General features: G+C 44.9%; 2 protein-coding genes across 4 annotated transcripts in view; both read left to right on the top strand.

The window, feature by feature from the left end:
* LOC140185254 (uncharacterized) overlaps window positions 1-23164 on the top strand; it is a 124913-nt gene that overhangs the window by 42296 nt on the left and 59453 nt on the right. The window lies entirely within an intron of this gene.
* LOC140185324 (probable G-protein coupled receptor 139) lies at window positions 18626-20699 on the top strand. Its single transcript, XM_072238718.1, has 2 exons — window positions 18626-18794; window positions 19792-20699. Exons 1-2 carry the CDS (start codon window positions 18626-18628, stop codon window positions 20697-20699), a joined length of 1077 nt encoding a protein of 358 aa, XP_072094819.1.

Raw genomic sequence — 23164 nt, forward strand, 5'->3', positions numbered from 1 at the left:
GTGAGTGTGTGTGTGTTTTTACAAGTTTCAGTTTGTTTTTCTATCTGTCTCTATATTTCTCTGTCTGTGTCTGGCAGTATCAGTCTGAATTTCTGTTTCGTAGGCTGTCTGTGTACGAGCCTTTGTCGGTCTTTGTTTGTCAGTGTGGGTGGCTAGTCGTATGTGAAACTGTGTACGTCTTTGGGTGTGTCTGTGTGTCACTATTTGTTTGCGTCTGTATGTGTGTGTGCTTTTGAGTTTCTCTATGTGTGCCTGCGTCCGTGTCTATGTTTGGCCGTCTGTGTGCGGTTGTGTGTGTGTGTGTGTGTGTGTGTGTGTGTGTGTGTGTGTGTGTGTGTTGTGTGTGTGTGTGTGTGTGTGTGTGTGTGTGTGTGTATGTGTGTGTGTGTTCTTGTGTTGCTGTGTGTGTGTGTGTGTGTGTGTGTGTGTGTGTGTCTGTGTGTGTGTGAGTGTGTGTGTGTGTGTGTGTGTGTGTGTGTGTGTGTGTGTGTCCTTGCGTTGCTGTGTCTGTGCGGGAGCTTATGCTTTTGCCAGTGATGTTTGTGAATATGTGCGTGACAATGTGTGTGTCTGAATATGACCACAGAGTCTGAGACTGTGTGATTGCAGGTCCATGTCTGTGTGTGAAAGTATGTGAGACGTGTGTGTGTGTGTGTGTGTGTGTGTGAGTGTGTGTGTGTGTTCTTGTGTTGTTTGCAGAGTCTGTGTACATATGTGTGCGTCTGTGTCTACCTGTGGAAGTCCGATAATGATTGCGACTATAACTGTCAGTGCCTAGGTCTGCCGTTGCATGAGTATGTGTGTGTGCTAATGTGCTAACTCTGTCTGTCGTGTATGCTTGTCTCTGTTGTCGCGTATCTGATCCTGCTGTTGTTTCTTTCGGGTTTCTGTGTGTTAATGTGCAGCACAGTGGTCGTTTCTCTCTGTTTGATGTATATATCTGTGTCTGTCTGCATGTCAGTGTGTGTATCTCGATGTGTGACTACATGTATGTCTGTGCGCAGTGGCCACTCATTTTAATTCCACATCCCATTCCCATTCCGATGTCTATCCACGGCCTCCTCTACTGTAAAGATGAAGGCACACGCAGGTTGGAGGAACAACACCTTATATTCCGTCTGGATAGCCTCCAACCTGATGGCATGAACATTGACTTCTCTAACTTCCGCTAATGCCCCACCTCCCCCTCGTACCCCATCCGTTATTTATTTATATACACACATTCTTTCTCTCTCTCTCCCTTTTCTCCCTCTGTCCCTCTGACTATACCATTTGCCCATCCTCTGGGCCCCCCTGCGTGACTTTTCCTTCTCCCGGGGCCTCCTGTCCCATGATCCTCTTATATCCCTTTTGCCAATCACCTGTCCTGCTCTGGGCTCCATCCCTCCCCCTCCTGTCTTCTCCTATCATTTTGGACCTTCCCCTCCCCCTCCCACTTTCAAATCTCTTACTAACTTCCTTCAGTTAGTCCTGACGAAGGGTCTCACCCCGAAACGTCGACTGTACCTGTTCCTAGAGATGCTGCCTGGCCTGCTGCGTTCACCAGCAACTTTGTTGTGTGTTGCTTGAATTTCCAGCATCTGCAGAATTCCTCGTGTTTGCGGAATTACATTAATAACGGTTAGCATATACCAGCACAGGTTCCACGTAACAAATGTAGTTTAGCCTCCCAATCTCTAAGTAACTAACCATGAAAAAGATATTTTATAAAGAGAAAAAAAACTCTAAACTCAAAAAAAAAACTAAACTGCTGTCTATCTCCCCTATTTATTTGTGTTCTTGTGGGAAGATGACGACCTGAAACGCAGACTGCACACGCTGCCTGACCCGCTCGGTTCCTCCAGCATCTCGTATCTGTTTGATCGGGAAATCTCTGCTCTCCGTCCAGCGGAAAACCCTTGGGGAGACATCGTTGTCCATCCGCTTTCGTCGAGTCAAACCACGGGAAAGGTTCGTGTCGGCCACCAGACCTCGCCTGAGGCCCAGCGGCATTTCCCCGATCCCCGGAGCCGCGCTTCCCGAGCCTTCCCCCGAACCCCGGGGCCGCGCTGCCCGAGTCTCCCCCCGATCCCCGGGGCCGCGCTGCCCGAGTCTCCCCCCGATCCCCGGGGATTCTCTAATTCTCTGCTTCTCCCCCCAGTCTCTGTCACCCTGGATGTGGAAACGGGACTCGGCATGTAAACTAGTGGCTGAGAATCTGCTCCGGTTCCGCTCCGGGCCTGTAAACGGGTCGGGTCCCGGGACCGGCGTCAGGAGTAAAGTCATTGTAAATATAAATGTGCGGAGAGTAAAATAAACACGAGATGAGAATTATCGATCCGTTAATTTTAACTCGTTCACCGCATCCGACAACGGAACAGAAACACCGCAGATTCAGCAGCAGCAGCCGCGGGCGGCGGGTCCTGAGCTCCCCTGGGTCCTGAAGTCCACCCGCACTGAGACAGGTTAAATGTGACCAGTGGGGCGGTGCTGACAGGAAAAGACAGTGAAGATTGATACAAAGTGTTCATTAAGTTCATCTGACATTTCTTTGTCCCCATCACTACCTCACCAGCATCATTTTCCAATCCAATATCAACTCTCATCTCCCTTTCACTCTTCATGTAACTGAAAACTAACTTTTAGTATCCTGCTTTATGTTATTGGCTAGTTTGCTTCATATTTCATCTTTACCATTCTTATGGCTTATTTCGTTGCCTTATGTTGGATTTTAAGAGCATCCCAATAATCCAACATCCCACTCACCTTTGCTCCCTTATATGCCATTTCCTTAGGTAACACACAGTCCTCAACTTCCCTTGTCAGCCATGGATTCCCACCGCTGCCATCTGAGAAATTCTTCTGTGTGACATGTCTCTCCTGTGCCTTGTAATCTATTCCCAGATACGTCAGCCACCTCTGTAAAGGTGCCTGTCCTTCATCCTACAAGTCTTGCCAGAAGTCCGTAATTCAGAACACTACCAACCCCTTAGCTTCTGATTTGCTAAGTGCAAGGTCTATGTCCACAGCTGAAATTTAACAGGTTTTGTTGCTAAACAGTCAACCCCATCATTTCCCTCACCAGTGCGCTGTGCAGGGCCCATAAGGTGCAGACATATAAACCAAACTTTTTATATGAATACTGCTTGATGAGATTCCAACAGTCAATTTGACCCACTGCTGGAATGACCTGTTTTGAGGCTGATCAAAACCGAAAAGGATTCTGAACAAATTACAAGTTTGCAAGGACCAATTTCCACCACCCACTGTAAGCCTAAAATGATGGCAAAGAATTCTGCTTCATATACCCATAACTGTCTGGTGAGTGATTTCTTTATCATTACTTACAATTCAGGCACACACAACAACAAAACAGCCACACTATTCCCAGTTAAATTATGTTTTAATCCATCTGTAAAAATGGTTACTGTATGATAATAACTTTCATTAATATACTCACGAACCAACAGACTCTCAGGCAGAACAGAATCCAGTTGTGTAACCTAAAATTAACTAAAGTCATTGGGACCAAAAAAAAACACAAAATTGGGTTACCGAGAAAGCTACAGTGGGACATATTGTATCATCAAATACAGCCATGTTCCGAGCGTGATATGAACCCAGTCACCTGAAACAAAATACAATCTTCTTGTGATGTTCCCAACAGTTCTCTAGTACAGGATGATAATCGTTTTGCCCCCTCAAATTAACCCAATTTGTTAACATTAACTTCAAACTCTGTCATTCTAAGGGCAATTGTCCCATTTCAACCAGGAAAGCCGAAACAGGAGACGACCTTACTGCACCACAACACAATCTTAAAGCCTGTGCTCGTATCACACCCAAACATCTTAAAGTTGAACATGAAACTGATGCATAAGCCACACAGCCAGAATCAAGAACAGATTGAATTAAACAAATATAAATGGTCAACAAAGATTTTAATGTTGCACTCCAAGAACACCCACACAGATGTCTGAGGATATTTAATGCTCCTTTACATTTATCAATTATTTTACTGATATGGTGCTTCCATGTCAGCTTATTATCCATCCACATGCCTGGAAATCTCACCACTGACATATTTTCACGAGGTTGACCATAGAATTTCAAATCAAGTGCAGGTCTATTAATCCTGTTTGTAAAACACATAACCTGTTTTAGTGACTGAAAACTTAAAATCTTCATCTATTTGCCCAGTGTTTGACCTATTAATTGTAAATTGCATCCTTTTTACAGTAAAATTGAAATACTACCTCCAATCTATAAAGCTACATCATCTGCGTTTAGTAATTAACCCACTAGAGTACCTATCTCAGAGAACATATCATTTATCATAATATTAAATAACGAAGGGCTACAAATACTGCCTTGTGGGGTCCCATTCTCTATCTCGTAGAAACACACACCCACCCATTCCTGCACTGCCCGTCCAAATAAAAAAAACTCAGATAAATTATGCAATCTCCTCTAATTCCTAATGTCCAAAATTTAATCAAAATTCCTTCCTTCCATAACATATCAAATGCGTTATAATGTAAAAGAATCTGACATTACAAAATCTTTATTTAACTGTGCTCTCCTATTATCGTCTTCCAAACCTAAAACTGAATCTAATGTCATTCTCCCCTTCCAAAATCCACTCTAATGAAACGTTATATTATCTCTCCTTTCCAAAATATAACTGAAGCGCTCGATTACCATACATTCCGTCAGTTTACATAGATGAGACATTAATGATATAAGCCAAGAGTTATGGGTTTATTTCGTTAATGTCTCATTTCTGTAAACTGGAAGGATCAGTCGGGGATCTCCACAGGTTTCAGAACAGGCACAATTGCTGCCATATTCCATGAGGGAGGAAGGTGGCCCAACATATAAACATGATTCAAAAATTTAATATTTTCATGAGAGAATTACAATTACATGTATCACCCTTCCCTGGGGCGCCTGACCTGCATTCATAGTAGACTTCTTAAATTCCTACAAAGAAAACTCTACGTTAGTGACACTATCATTGCTACAGCTGAATTCCAACACAACAGGGTACAGTATTCACTCAGAAACGTATCAGTATTCACTCAGAGACATATCCCTACATTGGTTAACTTCCTCACTGAAATTATCTTGATTATGAATAGCAGCACATGACCCAGCCAGTGACACATCTTTCCCCGTTTCAGTAACAATCATTTTGCCCTCACTAATCAATTCTGAAATATTCAGATCATTTCAAATCCCCCCATTTTCTTAATCATACCCCGAACATCTCCAAGTTAAATATCCCTTCAAATTTTATGTCAAGGTGACCTCCAGTAAATCACCACCTTCCTCACCACGGCCTGTGCCCTTTTTTTCTTAATAATGTCACTCGGAGACTGATGCATCATCACATAAAAACTTACATTTCTCCCAATTTGCTTCACCAAAATTTGAATTGCCTATACGTGTCTTCCTGTCCCCCAGATAGAGATGCAAACTCAAGCTCATAAAGACAGGAAGGCTGACTGACATTCACATTAACTACTCACCGTGTGAGTTCTCATTTGACCGACAGGAACCTCAACCAATGGAATCAGGGGTTAGAGCTGGGTCTGAGCTACCATAGGCTGGTAGAAATCTGCCCTCCTCTTCCGCTCCATCGCCATGGCTGATTTTAGCGAGGCTCTGCTGTCGGTGGTCGCCGGCTTCGGCGTCTACAGGGACGGGTGCGGTTCCCCTTCGACGCCTCGGTGAATCTGGTTCGGTGATGTCTCTGATGGCTGAGAAGAATGTTTTTACAGGGAGCGAGCGAGGAGACGAAGCATATGACTACAACTCCCAGAAACAACCAATACTGACACAATAGTTGGGCGTGTTGTGGGTAGTCTGAGGGTTGTCAGAGATTACAGCGGGAAATAGATAGGATGCAGAACTGGGCTGAGAAGTGGCAGATGGAGTTCAACCCAGATACGTGTGAGCTGGTTCATTTCGCCAGATCAATGTTGATCACAAAATATAACATTAATGGTAAGACACTTGGGCAGTGTGGAGGCTCAGAGAGATCTTGGGGTCCGTGTCCATACGACACTCAAAGCTGCTGTGCAGGTTGGCAGTGTTGTTAAGAAGGCGTCTGGTGTGATGGTCTTCATCGCCCGTGGGACTGAGTTCAAGAGCTGTGAGGGAATGTTGAAGCTATATTAGGAGACATTTCGTCCCCACTTGCAGTACTGTGTTCAATTCTGGTCACCTCACTACAAAAAGAATGTGGATACGAAAGAGGGAGTGAAATGACTAACACGAGGGGACATAGTGTTAAGGTGCTTGGAAGTCGGTACAGGGGGGATGTCAGTGGTAGGTTTTTCACACAGAGAGTGGATGGGGTGTGGAATGCACTGCCAGTGACTGTGGTAGACGCTGGTACTATAGGATATTGTAAGAGACTCTTAGATAGGTACACGGAGCTTGGAAAAATTGACGGCTATACGATAGGGAAATCCTTGGCAGTTTCTAGAATAGGTTACATGATGGACACAACATTGTGAGCTGAAGGGCCTGTAATATGCTGTCGATTTCTATGTTCTATGTCAAAGGCAGGCAGAGGGATTAGTTTAAATGGACACCAGCACAGCATGGAAAAGATGGGCCGAAGGGTCTGTGTCAGTGCTGTAAGGAAGGGGTTCTATCTCAAATATCGACTCTATTCCCCTCAACAGATGCTGCCTGACTTGCTAAAGTTTTTGAAAAGTTGTATCTAGTTCTGCTCAGCATTCTGTACAAAGGATGTTATGTGCCTGAAGACTGCAGAGGAGATTCATCATGATTGAGGGGGTTTGTGTCCATAAGTCCATAAATCAGAGGAGCAAAATTAGGCCATTCAGCCCATCGAGTCTGCTGCCTTTCTGTCACGGCTGATCCCGGATCGCACCCAGCCCCATGCACCTGACCACTTGCCATAGCCATTGATGCCCTCCCCGATCAGGAAACTATCAACTTCTGCCTTAAATATACCCACAGTCTGGCCTGTACTGCATTCTGAGGCAGAGCATTCCACAGATCCAATACTCCCTGGCTGATATATATATAAATAATCAATCAATCAATCAATCCACCTTAACTCTGTTTGGAAAGGTGGCCTCTCATTTTTGTGGATGTGCCCTCTAGATCTTGATAGCCCCACCGTCGGAAACATCCTCTCCACATCCACCTTATCTGGTCCTTTCAACATTCAGCAGGTTTTAATGAGATCCCCTCTGCATTCTTCAGAATTCCAGGCTTTACATGCTCAAAGTTGACAAATGCTCCTCATATGTTAACCCCTTCATTCCCAAAATAATCCTTCTGAACCTCCATTCGACTCTCTCCAATGACAACACATCCTTTCTGAGCTATGGCGCCCCAACACTATTGACAATACTCCAAGTGTGGCCTGATTAATGTCTCAGCATTATCTCTTTGCTGTTATATTCATGGGATGAGATTGGATGGTGTTGATCTACAGAGGGGTCTTGGAAACTGATTTTATAACTTGCAGAGAGTGGTTCCAGTGTCAGGAAGTTATGTTGCATCTGGAGAATTGCATTCTAATATAGCAATAATGCAGAGGTTTTGGATAGTGAGTGGAAGAGGCTTAACAGGATTCTGCCTGGATAAAGTGAGACTGGACAATCTCGGGGAATTTTCTCTGGAGCGGCAGTGGCCCAGGGAGCTGCGACAAACGTGTTACGAACTGTAACAATTAGAAACAAATCGGCAGCAAGAAATTTCACACTGAGTCAGGTTTAAATGTTAAAACCACTATCTTTATTCGTATCTACTTATAATATTGTAACTTAACCAAGTTAACAGTCTTATATGTATAAAATATGGCTCCCGAACCATATCGAGCTTGAGGGAACGGGGCTTAAATTCTTGAGATGATAAAGTCGGGAAAGTGCAGTCATCCGCGGAATAAGTGATAGGAGAGAGATATTTGTAATCCAGGGTGAAACGCAGGGAAAAGGTGGTCACGTCGAATCCCACAGGTAAACAAAAGTGTTGTCGTCGAAGATCTTGTCCGTCGTCGTTCCAAATCCACATACAATTTATCACCGAAAGTGACTTGTCACAGGGATATCACCTTCAAGTGATCACCACACAACATACGCAGGCAGGGGTTAACACATAAGTGGTCTCCACAGCATATCCCAAACAAATTCCACTCCTTTGGATTATACGAAGTGTCAGTCCCACATTTGTTGCGCCCCGTGTGCCGATACTTAACCCAATCTTCTGGGCTTGAAAGAGTTTCAAACCATCGCAGTGACCAGCTGAAGATTCAGCAGCTGGTCTCCTTTCTCCTCTCTCTCTCTCTGCTGCTGCTGCGACTACTGAAAAGTCTCTCTCTCTCTCCCTGTGGTTCAGCTCACAGTCAGTAGTGTCAGCCTGTGACTGACGTCATAGTCCCGCCTCGCTTAGGGGCTCTTAAAGACACAGTCACAGTAACCAACCGCAGGCTGTTAACAAACGTTCACAGGAACATGAGAGGCACAGTCAGAGTGGACAGCCGGTATTTTATTTCTCTCGAAGGAGGAAATATGCAATGCCAGAGGGCATGCACTTCAGGAGAAAGGGGGAACACCACCTCATTCGTGTTTTTTTTTGCACTATTTATTTTGTAATTTAGTGTAACTTTGTATCTTTTCTCTGCACAGTTGCTGTTTAAAAAAGCAGTTGCAAAAGACAATGATGTTAAAAACTTGACGCAGAATGTTTAAAGGAGATTTGCGTTTCAAGCTTTGTTTTTCATACTCATCGTGGTGAGTGTCTGGAATGAATGTCAGGGGTGGTGGTGGAGGCAGATGTGATAGAGGCTATTAGATACCACCTGAATGTGTGGAGAATGGAGGGATGTGGACCTTGTGCAGGCAGAGGGATTGGTTTAGTAAGACATGAAATGACCGGTTCAGTTGGTTCAGAACAACACAGTGAGCAGAAGGACCTGTTCAAGGACAAGTAGAGCAAGTAGAGCAGGTAAACTGGGTAAAGTGTTCCCAGTCAGAGAGCAGACTGTGACGTCAGCGGATATATGTCGCATCACCGTTCTCTCATCAAAGATATTTTATTGCTGGATAAAATGAAGTTTGTGATGTTTACAACCGATGTGGTGAATTGAACTGCTCAAACATATCGTCCTCCTGAAGGAGTAAAAATTATTGTGAAAGCTGCAGAACGGTATCTTGGTGTAACTGGTGTTTTGTGGGGAGCTTTAAATGAAGATTTGTTGGGTGGGGTATCTGTATCCCAGTCTACTTGTGAACGTCCATAACAAGATTAAAATATTGCAATGAAATGGTCAAGTCTTTAAGAAGTTTATTTCTGATTTGTCAGATTCTTCCGATGTTATATCTGTTCAGGAAACCTGCACATTTTAAGTTTTTTTTATTCCCGTGCCGGATTATATTGTCGTTAGGCTTGACAGGTTAGTTGGCAGAGGGGTTGTGTTGCCAGTTCCATAAGGAAAAGGGCAGGGTATAGAGTTGTGAATGGGAATAAAATGTATGAGGAACTTGTAGTAGAAATTCTTGATTCAACAGGTATGTATATAACTCTCTTGTGAAAAATATTAACTTTTTGAATCGTATATTGAGGTTTGGCCATCTACTTTCCTCGTGGAAAATGGTTGTAGTAGTGCCCATTATAAAACCTGGAGCTCCTCATCTGATTCTCCTTGTCCTAGGCCAATATCATTAACGTCTCACTTATGTAAACTTATGGAACGTATGGAAATCGAGTGTTTGAATTTTATTTTTGATAAAAGAAGTGATTTCACGTTTTATTTGAGGGGAATTCAAAAGGGCAGAATAACATTGGAATCAGTTTTGGGTTTCGATGATCATATTAGGAAAGCACAGATAAATAAATATGTTGTAATAACAATATATTTTGATATTGAAAAGGGAAACCATATTTATTAAAGGACGGACTTTTGATTAATTGCTGGAAATGAAATTGAGGGGGCTATTGTACAATTGTATTTGATTGATTTTCTTTAGACGTCTTGTAAAGGTGTGGGTGGGCAAGTATGGCATTGCATTCCTTTTTTTTATGTTTGGAAGATGATATTCGGAAAGCACAGTTAAATACAGACGTTGTAACAGAAGTATTTTCACTATTCAAAAGGCAGATGGTATTTGTGGGAGGAAAGATTTCTTATGAAATTGTCTAAATGAGGATGGAGGGGGTGATTTTCTAACTTTTTCTATGTTGTTTTAATTGGACGTCTTGTGTTAGGTACGGGTGGGCAAGTTATCCTCAGGTTGCTATGAGATAGAGATTGGGATCCCACAAGGCAGTATTTATTATTTCACATTATAATTAATGATATTTTTTTCTGAGAGGGGTTCTGGGGTGTGTAAATCACTATATGCAGATGCTGGAGCTTTATGGATTAGAGTTAGAAATTTCAATTTTACTGTGTATAGGATGCATTCGCAATTGATAATGTCGAACAGTCGGCAAATAGATGGGATTTAAGCTTTCAATAGCTACAAGACAAGTTCAGTGTTTTACAAACATGATTCATGGACCTGCTGTTGATTGGAAATTATATGGTCAAACTCCTTAACAGGTGTCAGTGGTAAGATTTCCAGGCATGTGGATGGGTAATAAGCTGACATGGAGGCACCGGATCAGAAAATAATTGATAAATACAAAGAAACAGTAAATATTCTCAGTTATCTCTGTGGATATTCTGGGTTGTTACATGAAAATATTTGTTGACCAATTTCGTTTGTTTAATTGGATCTGTTCTTGATTATGGTTGTGGTTTATAGATCAGCTTCATCTTCAACGTTAATATGTTTGGATGTGATACAAGTACAGGGTTTAACATTGTGTTGTTGCAATAAGGTCGTCTCCTGTTTTGGCTTTACTGGTTGAAATTGTGGAGGTTGAATTTAATGTTAGCATACTGGATTAATTTAAGGGAGAAGAAATGATTAATCTGTTGAAGGTGTGTTGGATGACTGTTCGGAACTTCACGAGAAGAGTGTATTTAGTTTTGGGTGCCTTGGTTCTTATCACGTTTGAAATATGGGTTCGGTGGGTTGTACAAAACGTCGCCTTCTTGGTAACCCCACCTTGTTTCTTTCAATGCCTTTAGTTGATCATAGGATACACGATTTAATGAAATCTAACGATTTTTTTATGCCTGAGAATTTTTTGGTTCAGTATATGTTAAGGAAGTTATTGAGATAGTTTAACCATTTTTACAGAAGGATCAAAATACAATTTAACTGGGAATGTTGGTGTTGCTGTGTTATGCGTGAATTATAGGTAACAATAAAGAAACGATCTACCAACCATCTATCAGGATTTACAACAGAATTGCTTGCCATCATTTCGTGCTTACCGTGGATGGAGGAAATTTGTCCATGTAAGGTGGTAATTTGTTCAGACTCCCTTTCGGTTTTCAAGAGTCTTAAAACAGGTAATTCGCTCAGCAGGCCAGATTTACTACTGGAAGCTCATCAAATGTGATTTCATATTCAAAGGATTGGATTCGAGGTGCGCACTGATTTGGAGGTGCATGAAGACATGGTGAGCAGTCGGGTCCTGAGGAGTCGGTAGACCAGAGGGATCTGGAAACACAGATTCATAATTACTTGAAAGTGGCGTCACAGGTAGATAGAGTCGAAATAAGAGCTTTTGGCATATTGGATTCATAAATCAAAGTATTGAGTACAGGAGATGGGATGTTATGTTGAAGTTGTATAAGACGTTGATGAGGCCTAATCTAAAGCATTGTGTGCAGTTTTTGTTACCCTGACTGAAGGAAACTCATCAACAAAATTGAAAGAGTGCTGAGAAGATTTGCAAGACGTTTGCTGGGACTTGAGGACTGGAGCTTTAGAAAAAGGTCAGGACTTTATTCCCTTTAGTGTTGAAAAATGAAGGGAGATTTCGAGGAGGTAGACAAAATTATCAGTGTTGTTGACAGGGTAAATGCAGGCAGGATTTTTCCTCTGAGGTTGGGTGAGATGGAAACTAGAGATCGCAGTTTAAGGGTGAAAGGTGAAATATTTCAGAGGAACCTGAGTGGGAATCCCTTCACTCAGAGGGTGGTGAGGGTGTGGGAAGAGCTGTCAGTGGAAGTTATGGATTTCATTGCAGAGAAGTTTGGATCAGTACATGGACGGGAGGGTATTGAGGACCATGGTCCAGCTGCGGTTATGGGACTCGGCAGAATAACAATTCGTTACCGACTCAATGGGCAAAGGGGTTTGTTTGTTATTGTGCTCTCTGACTCCAGATAAAGTGGAGATGAAGGGGATGGGTCTGTTGTCGGAAAGAGAGGGATGTGCTTTAAGGCTTTCCTGCTGGGGATAGAAGTGAATGTGATGATGATGATGATGATGATGATGATGACGATGATGATGATGACGACGACGTCGACTCAAACCTGAGAGGCCGGCGTCGGGAATTTTCATGCCTTACAAGGAGCGGATCGGAAGGCTGTGCGGGGCGCCACTCCCACGCAGTAATTTTCTTTATTTTACGAGGTCGAATTGCGAGCTGACCACTCAACACGGTGCGGATGGAAAGCGTACTCGGGAGCGGCCCGACTGGATTCGAACCCGGGGACCTCCGTTCCGGAGTCCGGCGCTGATGTCACTGCGCCACCAGCCGACCATAGAAGTGAATAGGCGCTGGACATCCATGGGCAACGTGAGGCGATTCGGGCCAGGGATTTTAATTTTTTTTGAAGAGCAATCAGAATCAGACACTCACACGCATACAAGTCGGTACATACAAACACACACACACACACACACACACTTTCACGAGCTCCCTCCATATTCCCATTGCCCTTCACCCCGCTTCCCAAAAATTGCTCTTTCCTCCTCTTTGCCACAAACTCTCCCTGCTCCCCGGCCCGATTTTCACCTCTTCCCACTCTCGCCACCTCCTCTTCCCCGTTCCCTCACCGTCTCTTTCTCTTTCTCTCCCACTCCCTCCTCCTTTCTCTTCCTCCCCTCCCCTCACCAATTTACTTCTCTCCCACCCACTCTCTTTCCCTCTCCTCTCTTCATCCGTTCCCTTCCCCACTTCCCTACTTTTTCCTCCGCACATGTTTCCGTACCCACTCACTGCCCTTCTTTTTTCCCATGTTGTCTCTTTCTGCCTTTCTACCGATCGCTTCGCCTGCCTCTCGCCTTTTCCCCAATTCCCCCATTCTGTTGCCCGCTTTCCCCGGCACCCACCCGTCCGCGCACACACCCTCACCCCGCACTGTGATGTCGGGTTTGACACACTCAGTGAATTATAGATGTTGTGTAATTCTTCGTTGTTTGCAAAGATCCAATGTTCCCTCAGAAGATAAAGGCCTGTGCTTACCGGGAGTGGCCAGTTTGTTCCCCTTTTGTGTGCGATGCTGAACATGTGGGGGAGGGGAGCGTGGAGAAGACAGGATGTACGTATGTATAGATAGAGAGAGAGATAGGAGAGATAGAGAGAGGGGGGAGAGAGAGAGAGAGAGAGAGAGAGAGAAGAGAGAGAGATGGGGGGGGGGCTATATATATCTAGCCGCACTCCCGTTCTCTCTCTCCCCTTTATCCATTCTGTTCCCCACTGCCCCATTCTATCCTTCACACATACCTCCTTACCCTACCCACTCACTGCCCTTCTTCTTTCCCTTATTGTCAATAGGGCCATAGTACTTCCCACTCTGCTTTACAGCTGCGCAGCATGGACCGTGTACCAACAGCATTCCGAGAAACTGCGCGCCTGAAACGTGCTGCCGCGGCTCGGGGTGGAGATCGATACGATAAGGGTGTTTAAGAGACAGTTAGGCAGACAGTTAAATGTTCAGGGAACGGAAGGATGTGGAAAGAGGGATGAGATTAATTAGGCTTCGTTAGATTAATTTTTCCGGCAGAACATCCCGGGTTTCAGGGCCTTTTCCTTTACTGTGTCATTCGTTTGTCCTACATTCCCTGTGAATGTTTACTGGGCGCTCTCTGGCTTTCTCACAGCCTTCCTGTTACTGCGAGACCAGAACCGCACACAACACTCCCGGTACCGCCTCCCCGACACCTTGTACTGCGGTCATATGATGCCCAAATCCTGTACTCCGTCCGCCTCCTTCACCCCCCTGTCTGTCCATGTTTACCTGTGCCCCTGTACTCCACAAGGTCGTCTCCTTCACCGTGATTCTCCGACTCCACATTGATTTCCGTTCTCTACCTCTCCCTCCCCTTTTCTTCCATTGTCTATCTCTCGTTCTGTTCGTTTTTCTCTCTCTCACACACACACTCATGCTTTCTCCATCTTCCCATTTCCCGTCTCCCTGCCTCCCAAAAATGGCTCGTTTTTCGAGTTTGTCTCAAATTCTCTCCGCTCCACGGATTCCGTTTTCCACCCTTCCCACTCTGAAAGAGAGAGAGAGACTAAATATACATATATAACCTCACAGTCTTTCTCTCCCTCCTCCTCCCCTCTTCATCCGCTTTCTTCCCCGCTGCCCCACTCTTTTCTCCACACATTCCTCCCTCCCCTACTCACTCACTGTTCCTTATTCCCTTCTTGCCCTTATTATCTATTTCTCCCGCTCTGCCCAACGCTTCTCCTGCCTCTCGCTTTCACCCCAATCCCCCTCTTCTGTAGCTCGCTTTCCCCCCACCCACCCGTCCCGCCATTCCCTCCACGCCGCACTGTGATGACGGGTTGACACGCACAGTGAATTATCTGATGTTGTATCATTCTTTGTTGTTTGGAAAGCGACAATGTTCTCTCAGAAGTTAAAGGTTTCTGGTTTCCGGGAGAGGCCGTGTGTTTCCTTTTTTGTGTGGTACAGAATAGGCGGGGGAGGGGAGTGTGGAGAAGACAGGATAGTTATATACAGAGAGAGAGAGTAAATATGTTGCCTCACTCTTTCTCTCTGTCCTCCTCTCTTCATCCGTTCTGTTCCCCACTGCCCCACTCTTTCCTCCACACATTCCTCCCTACCCTACCTCACTCCCTTCTTCTCTCCCTTACTGTCTCTTTCTCCTGTTCTGTCCAACAGCCGACAGACACAGATGACCGCATTCCAACAGGTAGACAGACAGACAGACAGACAGGCACACACACACACACACACACACACAGAAACACTTCCGCATGTCCCTCCCCAGGTCTCCACTCTGTTCTGTGTGCATTCAATATGCGACAGGTTTCAATCTGGTGTCTCCCTCATTTTTCTAAACTCACCGAGTTCAGGCCTGGAGCATCAAACGCTCCTCATAGATTCAGTCTCTCATTCCCTGTTCAGCCTCCCCAATGTATTGCGTAGAGACTGTCCGAGCTCTCCCCTCTTCAGAATTAAACCCATGATATTTCTGTATCCCTTACAAACAATTCAATGCTATACGGTTCCCTGACCCAGTGTACACACATCGCTCCGCTGTCCGGAAGGGTCTCTTCCACACTAGCCATTTGTTCTCAGTGGTCACAGCATCACGACAAAGACTGAGAGCTGTCTGCTCGCTGGTCTCCGACACAAACACTCACAGACACACAAAGAGACGGACAGACACGCATGCGGACACATAGAAACACATAGAAATACTGACACACAGAGATATTTTAATAAGGAATGCATTTGAAACTCTGAACTTTTTAAGATGGAAGCAGCTATTTTGCAAACTGTTTGAAATGATACTTGCTCTGGAAATACCTCATGTGCATGTGGGGATGTCGTCGGGTTTGGGGGTGCACATGGAAAAGGGGCACACTGATTTTCGGATGTGCGCATATTTCAGGATCTGTCGGTGCATTTGAGGGCGCACATGGATTTCAGAGTGCTGATGAATTTGGGGGTACACACTGACTTGGGGGTTGCGTGCACGTTTCAGGGTGCATATGGATTTGGGTTTGCACACAAATTTGGGTATGTTGAAGGATTTGGGGATGCACGCTGTTTGGGGGATCCGAAGATTTAGGTGTGTGATGATTCACAAGGTTGTTTCATTCATAGATATTTTAATAACAAATACACTTAGAACTTTGATTTTGCTATTTGATTTAAGCAGCTAATCTGTGTATTATTTGAAGCGAGTTTTGCTCTGGGATAATCTAATGTGCATGTGGGGGTGGCGTGGGGATGGAGTGCGAACAGATTTCTGTATGTCGTTGGAGCTTAGGGTGTTGGCAGGTTCAGGGTGAGCACGGAATTGGAGGTGCAAGCAGATTTGAAGATTGCGCTGATTTAGGGGTGTTTAGCGAATATGGGGGTGCGGAGGTATTTATGGATGAGCGCAGAAATAGGGTCTGTCAGCGAATATGGGGGTGTCAGTGGATTTGGGGGAACCTACTGAGGTGAAGATGGTTTTCCGGAGGTGCGCAGATTAGAAATGTTATCGGATTTGGGGTTGCACACGGATTTTGGGATTTGGTAGACATGGATGTGTTCATGGATTTCGGGTGCGCGCATATCTCACGGTTCTCAGGATGTGGCGGTGTGGTGAATCAAAAAGTTGTTTCATTTGTAGGTAATTTAAACGATAAATGCAGTTTGAAAGTTGAAATTTGTTCTTGCTAACTTATTAAGGTGGACCTCCTTGAAATGATATTTCCTCTGCTATAATCTGATGTGTATGTCGGGGTTTCAGCGGGTTTACGTTGCACATGGAATTGGGGTGCACACTGATTCAGTGGATACAGGCTTGGGATTGTGCGCTGATTTAAGAGGACGTCAACGAATATGCGGGTGAATACGCATGTGGACGTGTGTTTAGTTTTTGCACGTTGTTCTTGCTATTTTTAAGGTGGAGACAGAAGTTTTGTGAAGCGTTTGAAATGCTTCCTGCCCTGGGATAGACTCATGTGTTGGTGTACCACGGATTTGGGGATGTGCGAATATTTCGGAGTCTGTCAGCGAAAGTGTGAGTACCCATGGATTTTGGGGTGTCAGTTGCTTTTGGGGTGCACACTGATTTGAAAGTTGAATGAGGGTTTGCCGGTGAGCAGAGATTTATGGCTGTACACAGATTTTCAGATGTATGGAGAGTTGGGTGAGTTGGCGGATTCGGGGGTGAACACTGACTTTGAGGAGATGTTAGATTTGGAGGTTTTTCGAATCTCCAGGTTGTTTCGTTATAGATAACGCGATATGAACTTTGACCTCTGTACTTGTTTTTTAAATGGAAGCAGACATTCTGTGAACTATTTCATATGATGCTTGCGCTGGGATGATCTAATGTGCACGTGGGAGAATCAGCCGGTCCGGGTCCGCAACGGATTTGGGGGTGCAGACCGGTTTGAGAATATACGCTCATTTAGGAGTGCTTTGGGGAATATGAGGGGGGTGCACAGGGATTTGGGAATGTGGACAGGAATGGGTGTCTGCCAGCTAATATTAGGGTGCATGTGAATTGAGCGCATACATGAACTTAGATGTACACGGATTTCGGGGCCCACACCTATCCGTGTGTCAGTGCGAATTTGAGTATGTGCAGAGATTTGGGACTGTTGGTGGATTTCAGAGTGCATACGGATTTTGGGGGTTCGGTAGTTTTGGAGCATACATTCGGGGTGTGAATGTATTTGAAGGGTTCTGAGGAGTTGGAGGTGTGACGACTATCAGACTATTTTTATTTAGTAATAATTTAATAATAAATGCATTTTCAACGTTGCACTTGGTTCTTCCTATTTTGTAAGGTGGAGGCGGCCGTTTTGTGAACTATTTGAAATGACTTTTCTCTGAGGTGATCCAATATGCAAGTGTGTCTGCTGATTTGGAGCTCTGACGAATCTCAAGGTTGTTTCATTTGTACATAGATTAATAATGAATGCAATTTGAATTTTAACCTCTGTTCTTGATTTTTATGGTTCAGGCAGCCATTTTGTGAAGTGTTTGAAACGAGAGGTCGGGAGCATGTGCAGTTTACGGAGACAGAGGGGAAGGGACTGAACCGAGGGGATAAATTGAACTGGATGTCTATGGATACGTGTAGAGTCAGGCCGGGTCAGGCAGAATCAATGGGTTGATCCACACAGAGACACAGAAACACCCTACACAGAACGGCAGTTCCTTGTCCGCCTCTCCAGCGCTCCGCCGTGTTCTTTAACACACAGGTGGTGATATGATTAAAACAGACTCAACCCCCTACTAGACTGCCGAGTTTCATGGCCATGTATTAGGGTTAAGGGTGGGTCCTTGTCGAGCACCGAAATGTTCTGACTGTGACTGAGTCACTGAAGATGTTGGAGGGTTTTGTGGATATGAAAGTGTTTATTCACCATCACAAGCAAATCTTTTCTTGGCTACCGCCTGATTAGAGTCCCCCAAACACAAACTACTCTATTACAAAAGTTTATACTCTCGAGCAGAATGTAACAGTGGGTGATTCAATACACTTTCACAAGCTGCAATGACGTAATTTACTTCCATATTCCGTGTCTCTCAAATGGCTCCATTGGAGTACATTCATACAGTGAAGCACTTTTCATTGATGAGAAACAACTGAAGGTTCCGTGAATTTTGGGACAAATTAATTCACACAAACAGTCCAAACATTGCTCCAGTTAAATATTTAATTACAATCTGTCACTTGGGGGGTTGCACCTGCCTGACGTAATGGTTTGTAAATAATTTTAAAACAGTTACTTTTAAATCTGTTGAAATCTGTCCCTGTGGAGTCGCTAAATGGTATTAAAAACCCCAGGCATGTGCTGCCTCAACATTTCATTCCGAGAGATCGCCTGTAGCACAGTGGGGACAGATCATTGGACAGAGAAAATGCCTGCAATGCTAGAGAGGTACCAGAGTGTGGAGAAAATACTGTACGTGTTCATTGCTGTCATTGGAGTTCCTGGTGAGTGAGCGGAGTAATTCATGTTTGGTATTTCTGTGTGTTAACCATGTGAATCTGTTTATGATCATTTGACAAGCTTCTAACGTGATGATCATTGTACAAATATTCGTCAGAGATATTCATCCTGTCAGTTCACACTCTGAGATTTCATATTTAATGACAAGCGGAACTGAACTCCAATCTCTCATCTAACTCACGGGATCGACTCGAACGTTGTTCTTGCCTTCAGTGACACCTTGTCCGGAGTTGTCCCAGTGTGGGGACAGGCAGCTCTCCCGCAAGCTGTGACTGGGATGGGTTTACGTTGTAAAGTTCACTGTTTCTGAGTTATTGATCAGAGATAACCCCTGGTCCTGTATTTCATGTCTCCCTGTGGAGTCTGTCACAGTTGGATCTCATTGCCTGTCGGTCAATAATTGGGTCTGATCATCTGAACCACTGTCCACGTATCTGCTGCCGCGTGTTATCGAATTGAACTGCGCTGCGGAATTAATCCATTAACGGAGCCTCTCAGTCTCAGGTTACTGAGTTGTTCCTGATTTCCCTCTGAGACGCGTCGTAAATCTGGACACCGCTTCGTCCTGTACAAAAGTCTCGGCACAACACCAAAGTCTGTTCAATTCCATGTATGCTGCACGACGTGCTGAGCCCCTCCAGTATTGTGTGTGTGTTTCTACCCTCTGTACCCCTTCTGAGCCCCATCAGATGCTGAGTTTCCGGAGACCTGGTCAGTCACGGTTAAATCAGCGAAACCAGCCCCATCAGCGACTGGAATCGGGATCAGCACCGATCGTTGTTGTTCATGCAGATCGCTTTTATCGCCGACAATTCTGCACACATTGTCTTATCTCCGCACTGAAGAAGGCAGGTCAGAGACAGTTTGACCCGTGTTTGATGTTAGATTAGCAGCCTCTCACAGATTCCAGCACTCCTGAGTTTCTCTCTCTCCCTCCCCCGTCCCCGTCTCTCACCCCCCTCCCGCCTCCCCCACACACAGTGAATTTAGTGGCGATTGTGATCCTGTCCCGGGGAAAGTGCGGCCTCTCTACCTGCACCACTCGCTACCTGGTGGCCATGGCAGCGGCCGATCTACTGACCATTGTCACCGAGGTCATTTTGTATCGAATCAATTGGTATTACTTCCCGTGGAATTTTCTGAGCATCACCCCTATCTGCAGTGTTATTGCTGTAATGAGGTTCACAGCCACACACTGTTCTGTCTGGTTCACCGTCACTTTCACCTTTGATCGGTTTGTCGCCATTTGCCGCCAGAAGCTGAAAACAAAATATTGCACCGAGAAAACTGCGACTGTGGTACTAACAACAACCGGTGTACTGTTCTGTTTGAAAAATATTCCCCGCTACTTCATGTTTGAGCCCACAGAGATCATCGACAACGTATCGTGGTTCTGTACAGTCATGGAAAGTTACTTCACTGACCCCGGCTGGGTCGGATATGACTGGCTCGATATAGTTTTAACCCCTTTCATCCCTTTCGCTGTCATCCTGCTGCTGAACGCTCTGACAGTCAGACACATTTTAGTGGCCAGGCGGGTCCGTAAGGGGCTGAAGGGTCAGAGCAAGTGGGAGAACAGCAGTGACCCGGAGATGGAGAGCAGGAGGAGGTCTGTGGTTTTACTCTTCACCCTCTCCGGCAACTTCATCCTCCTGTGGATAACAATTGTTGTAAATTTCATATATTATCAGCTCTCGGGGAAAGGATTCAACTTCAATGATTCAGAATGTATTTTTATCTTCGTCGGGGCTTTATTGAGGAATTTCAGCTGCTGCACAAACACGTTTATTTACGCGGTGACTCAGTCAAAATTCTCGGAGCAGATAATTAGGGCTGTGAAATATCCGGTCACCTCGGTGCTTCATTTTATTAATAAAGACGCGTCCTGAGCACAAGCCGGAGGCCGCCGCAGTGTCTTGAGTTCGGACTCAGGCTCCTCACATTCACCGCCTGATCTCATAGAACATAGAACATAGAATAGTACAGCACATTACAGGCCCTTCGGCCCACAATGTTGTGCCGACCCTCAAACCCTGCCTCCCATATAACGCCCCACCTTAAATTCCTCCATATACCTGTCTAGTAGTCTCTTAAATTTCACCAGTGTATCCGCCTCCACCACTGACTCAGGCAGTGCAGTCCATGCACCAACCACTCTCTGAGTAAAAAGCTTCCTCTAATATCCCCCTTGAACTTCCCACCCCTTACCTGAAAGCTATGTCCTCTTGTATTGAGCAGTGGTGCCATGGGGAAGAGGCGCTGGCTATCCACTCTATCTATTCCTCGTATTATCTTGTACACCTTTATCATGTCTCCTCTCATCCTCCCTCTCTCCAAAGAGTAAAGCCCTGCTCCCTCAGCCTCTGATCATAATGCATACTCTCTAAACCAGGCAGCATCCTGGTAAATCTCCTCTGTACCCATTCCAATGCTTCCACATTCTTCCTATAGTGAGGCGACCAGAACTGGACACAGTACTCCAATTGTGGCCTAACCAGAGTTTTATAGAGCTGCATCATTACATCGGGACTCTTAAACTCTATCCCTCGACGTATGAAAGCTAACGCTCCATAAGCTTTCTTAACTACCCTATCTACCTGTGAGGCAACTTTCAGGGATCTGAGGACATGTACCCCCAGATCCCTCTGCTCCTCCACACTACCAAGTATCTTACCATTTACTTTGTACTCTGCCTTGAAGTTTGTCCTTCCAAAGTGTACCACCTCACACTTCTCAGGGTTGACCTCCATCTGCCACTTCTCAGCCCACTTCTGCATCCTATCAATTTCTCTCTGCAATCTTTGACAATTCTCTACACTATCTACAACACCACTAACCTCCTCCCCTCCCTATCCCTTGTAAAGCACTGAAATCCAGGAATATTGAAAATCCATTCCTGCCCTTTTGCCAGACAAGTCTGTATAATGGCCACGACGTCATAATTCCATGTATGTATCCAAGCTCTCAGTTCATCACCTTTGATCCTGATGCTTCTTGCATTGAAGTACACGCATTCTGGTCCTTCTACCTTACTACCTTTACACCCTTTATTCTGTTTCTCTTTCCTCAAAGCCTCTCTGATGGCCTGGTTGAAGACGCTGTTCCTGGAACCTGTTGGTCCTGGCTTTTAAGCTGTGATACTGTTTCCCGGATGGTAGCAACTGGGATGAGTGAGTGAGTGAATCAACTCCGATAGTTCTGTATCAATTCTCCGTCAATTCATCAAGCCAAATGTCAGATGTAGAGAATCCCTGGAACAATCAATCCTGTTGAAGAGCTGATCTTCCGTGAATAAATGCTGGTGTCCTCTCCACACCTTGTTTCCCCTGAAGTTCACTGAATTAAAACAGAAAACTTCACTTCAGACACAAAGCACTTTTCTAGCTGGGATGAGATACTTCTTCATCTCCAAGGGTCAGCAACTGATATATTGGAATCACAAAGGAAACATCTGGTCACTCCTTAAACATCTGGACAGGGTGTCGCTGTGTTTAAGATTGCTGCACACAAATGATTTTTGCTGTTTCTTGCCTGTAAAAATAATTACAAAAAGACGGATTGAATTTTGGGATGTCTGGTCATGAACTTCGGTGGGAGAAATAAAAGTGTCAACTATTTTCTAACTGGAGAGTCATTTCAAAACTGTCAAAGAGACATCTGAATCCTCGTGCAGGTCAATTTGCAGGTTGAGTCGGTTGTGAGGAAGGCCGACTAACATTCATTCTGACAGAATGAGAACATAAAGCAAGGACGCATTTCCGAGGCTTTACAAAGAACTGGCAAGGCCTCACTTGGAGTATTGGGAGCAGTTTTCAGCCCCATATCTAAGAAAGGATGTGCTGACATTGAAGTGGGCTCAGTGGAGGTTCACGAAAATGTTTCCCGGATTGAAAGTCTTGTCATATGTGGAGCATTTGATGGCTCTGGGCCTCTACTCACTGGAATTCAGAAGAATGAGGGAGACCTTATTGAAAACCTATCGGATGTTGAAAGGCCTCGACAGGTGTGGAGAGGATATTTCCTGTGGTGGGCGAGTCAAAGACCAGAGGACAGAGCCTCAGAATCGAGTGATGTCCTTTCAGAATGGAGATGAGGAGGAATTTATTTCCCAAGGGAGTCGTAAAACAGTAAAGTTTGTTGTCTCAGGCAACTGTGAAGGCCAAGTGATTGGGCATATTTTAAAGATCGTTAGCTTCTTGATGAGTCAGAGCATGAAGGGATATTGGGGCTGTGAGGGAAAATGGATCAGCCATGATGAAATAACGGAACAAACTCGGTGAGCCAAATGACCCAGTTCTGCTCCTTTATCTCATGGTGCTATTCCAGATGAGGTAGTTTCCGTGTCTCTCCTGGG

Source organism: Mobula birostris, chromosome 20 (assembly GCF_030028105.1).
Source record: "Mobula birostris isolate sMobBir1 chromosome 20, sMobBir1.hap1, whole genome shotgun sequence".
Taxonomy (NCBI): Eukaryota; Metazoa; Chordata; class Chondrichthyes; order Myliobatiformes; family Myliobatidae; genus Mobula; species Mobula birostris.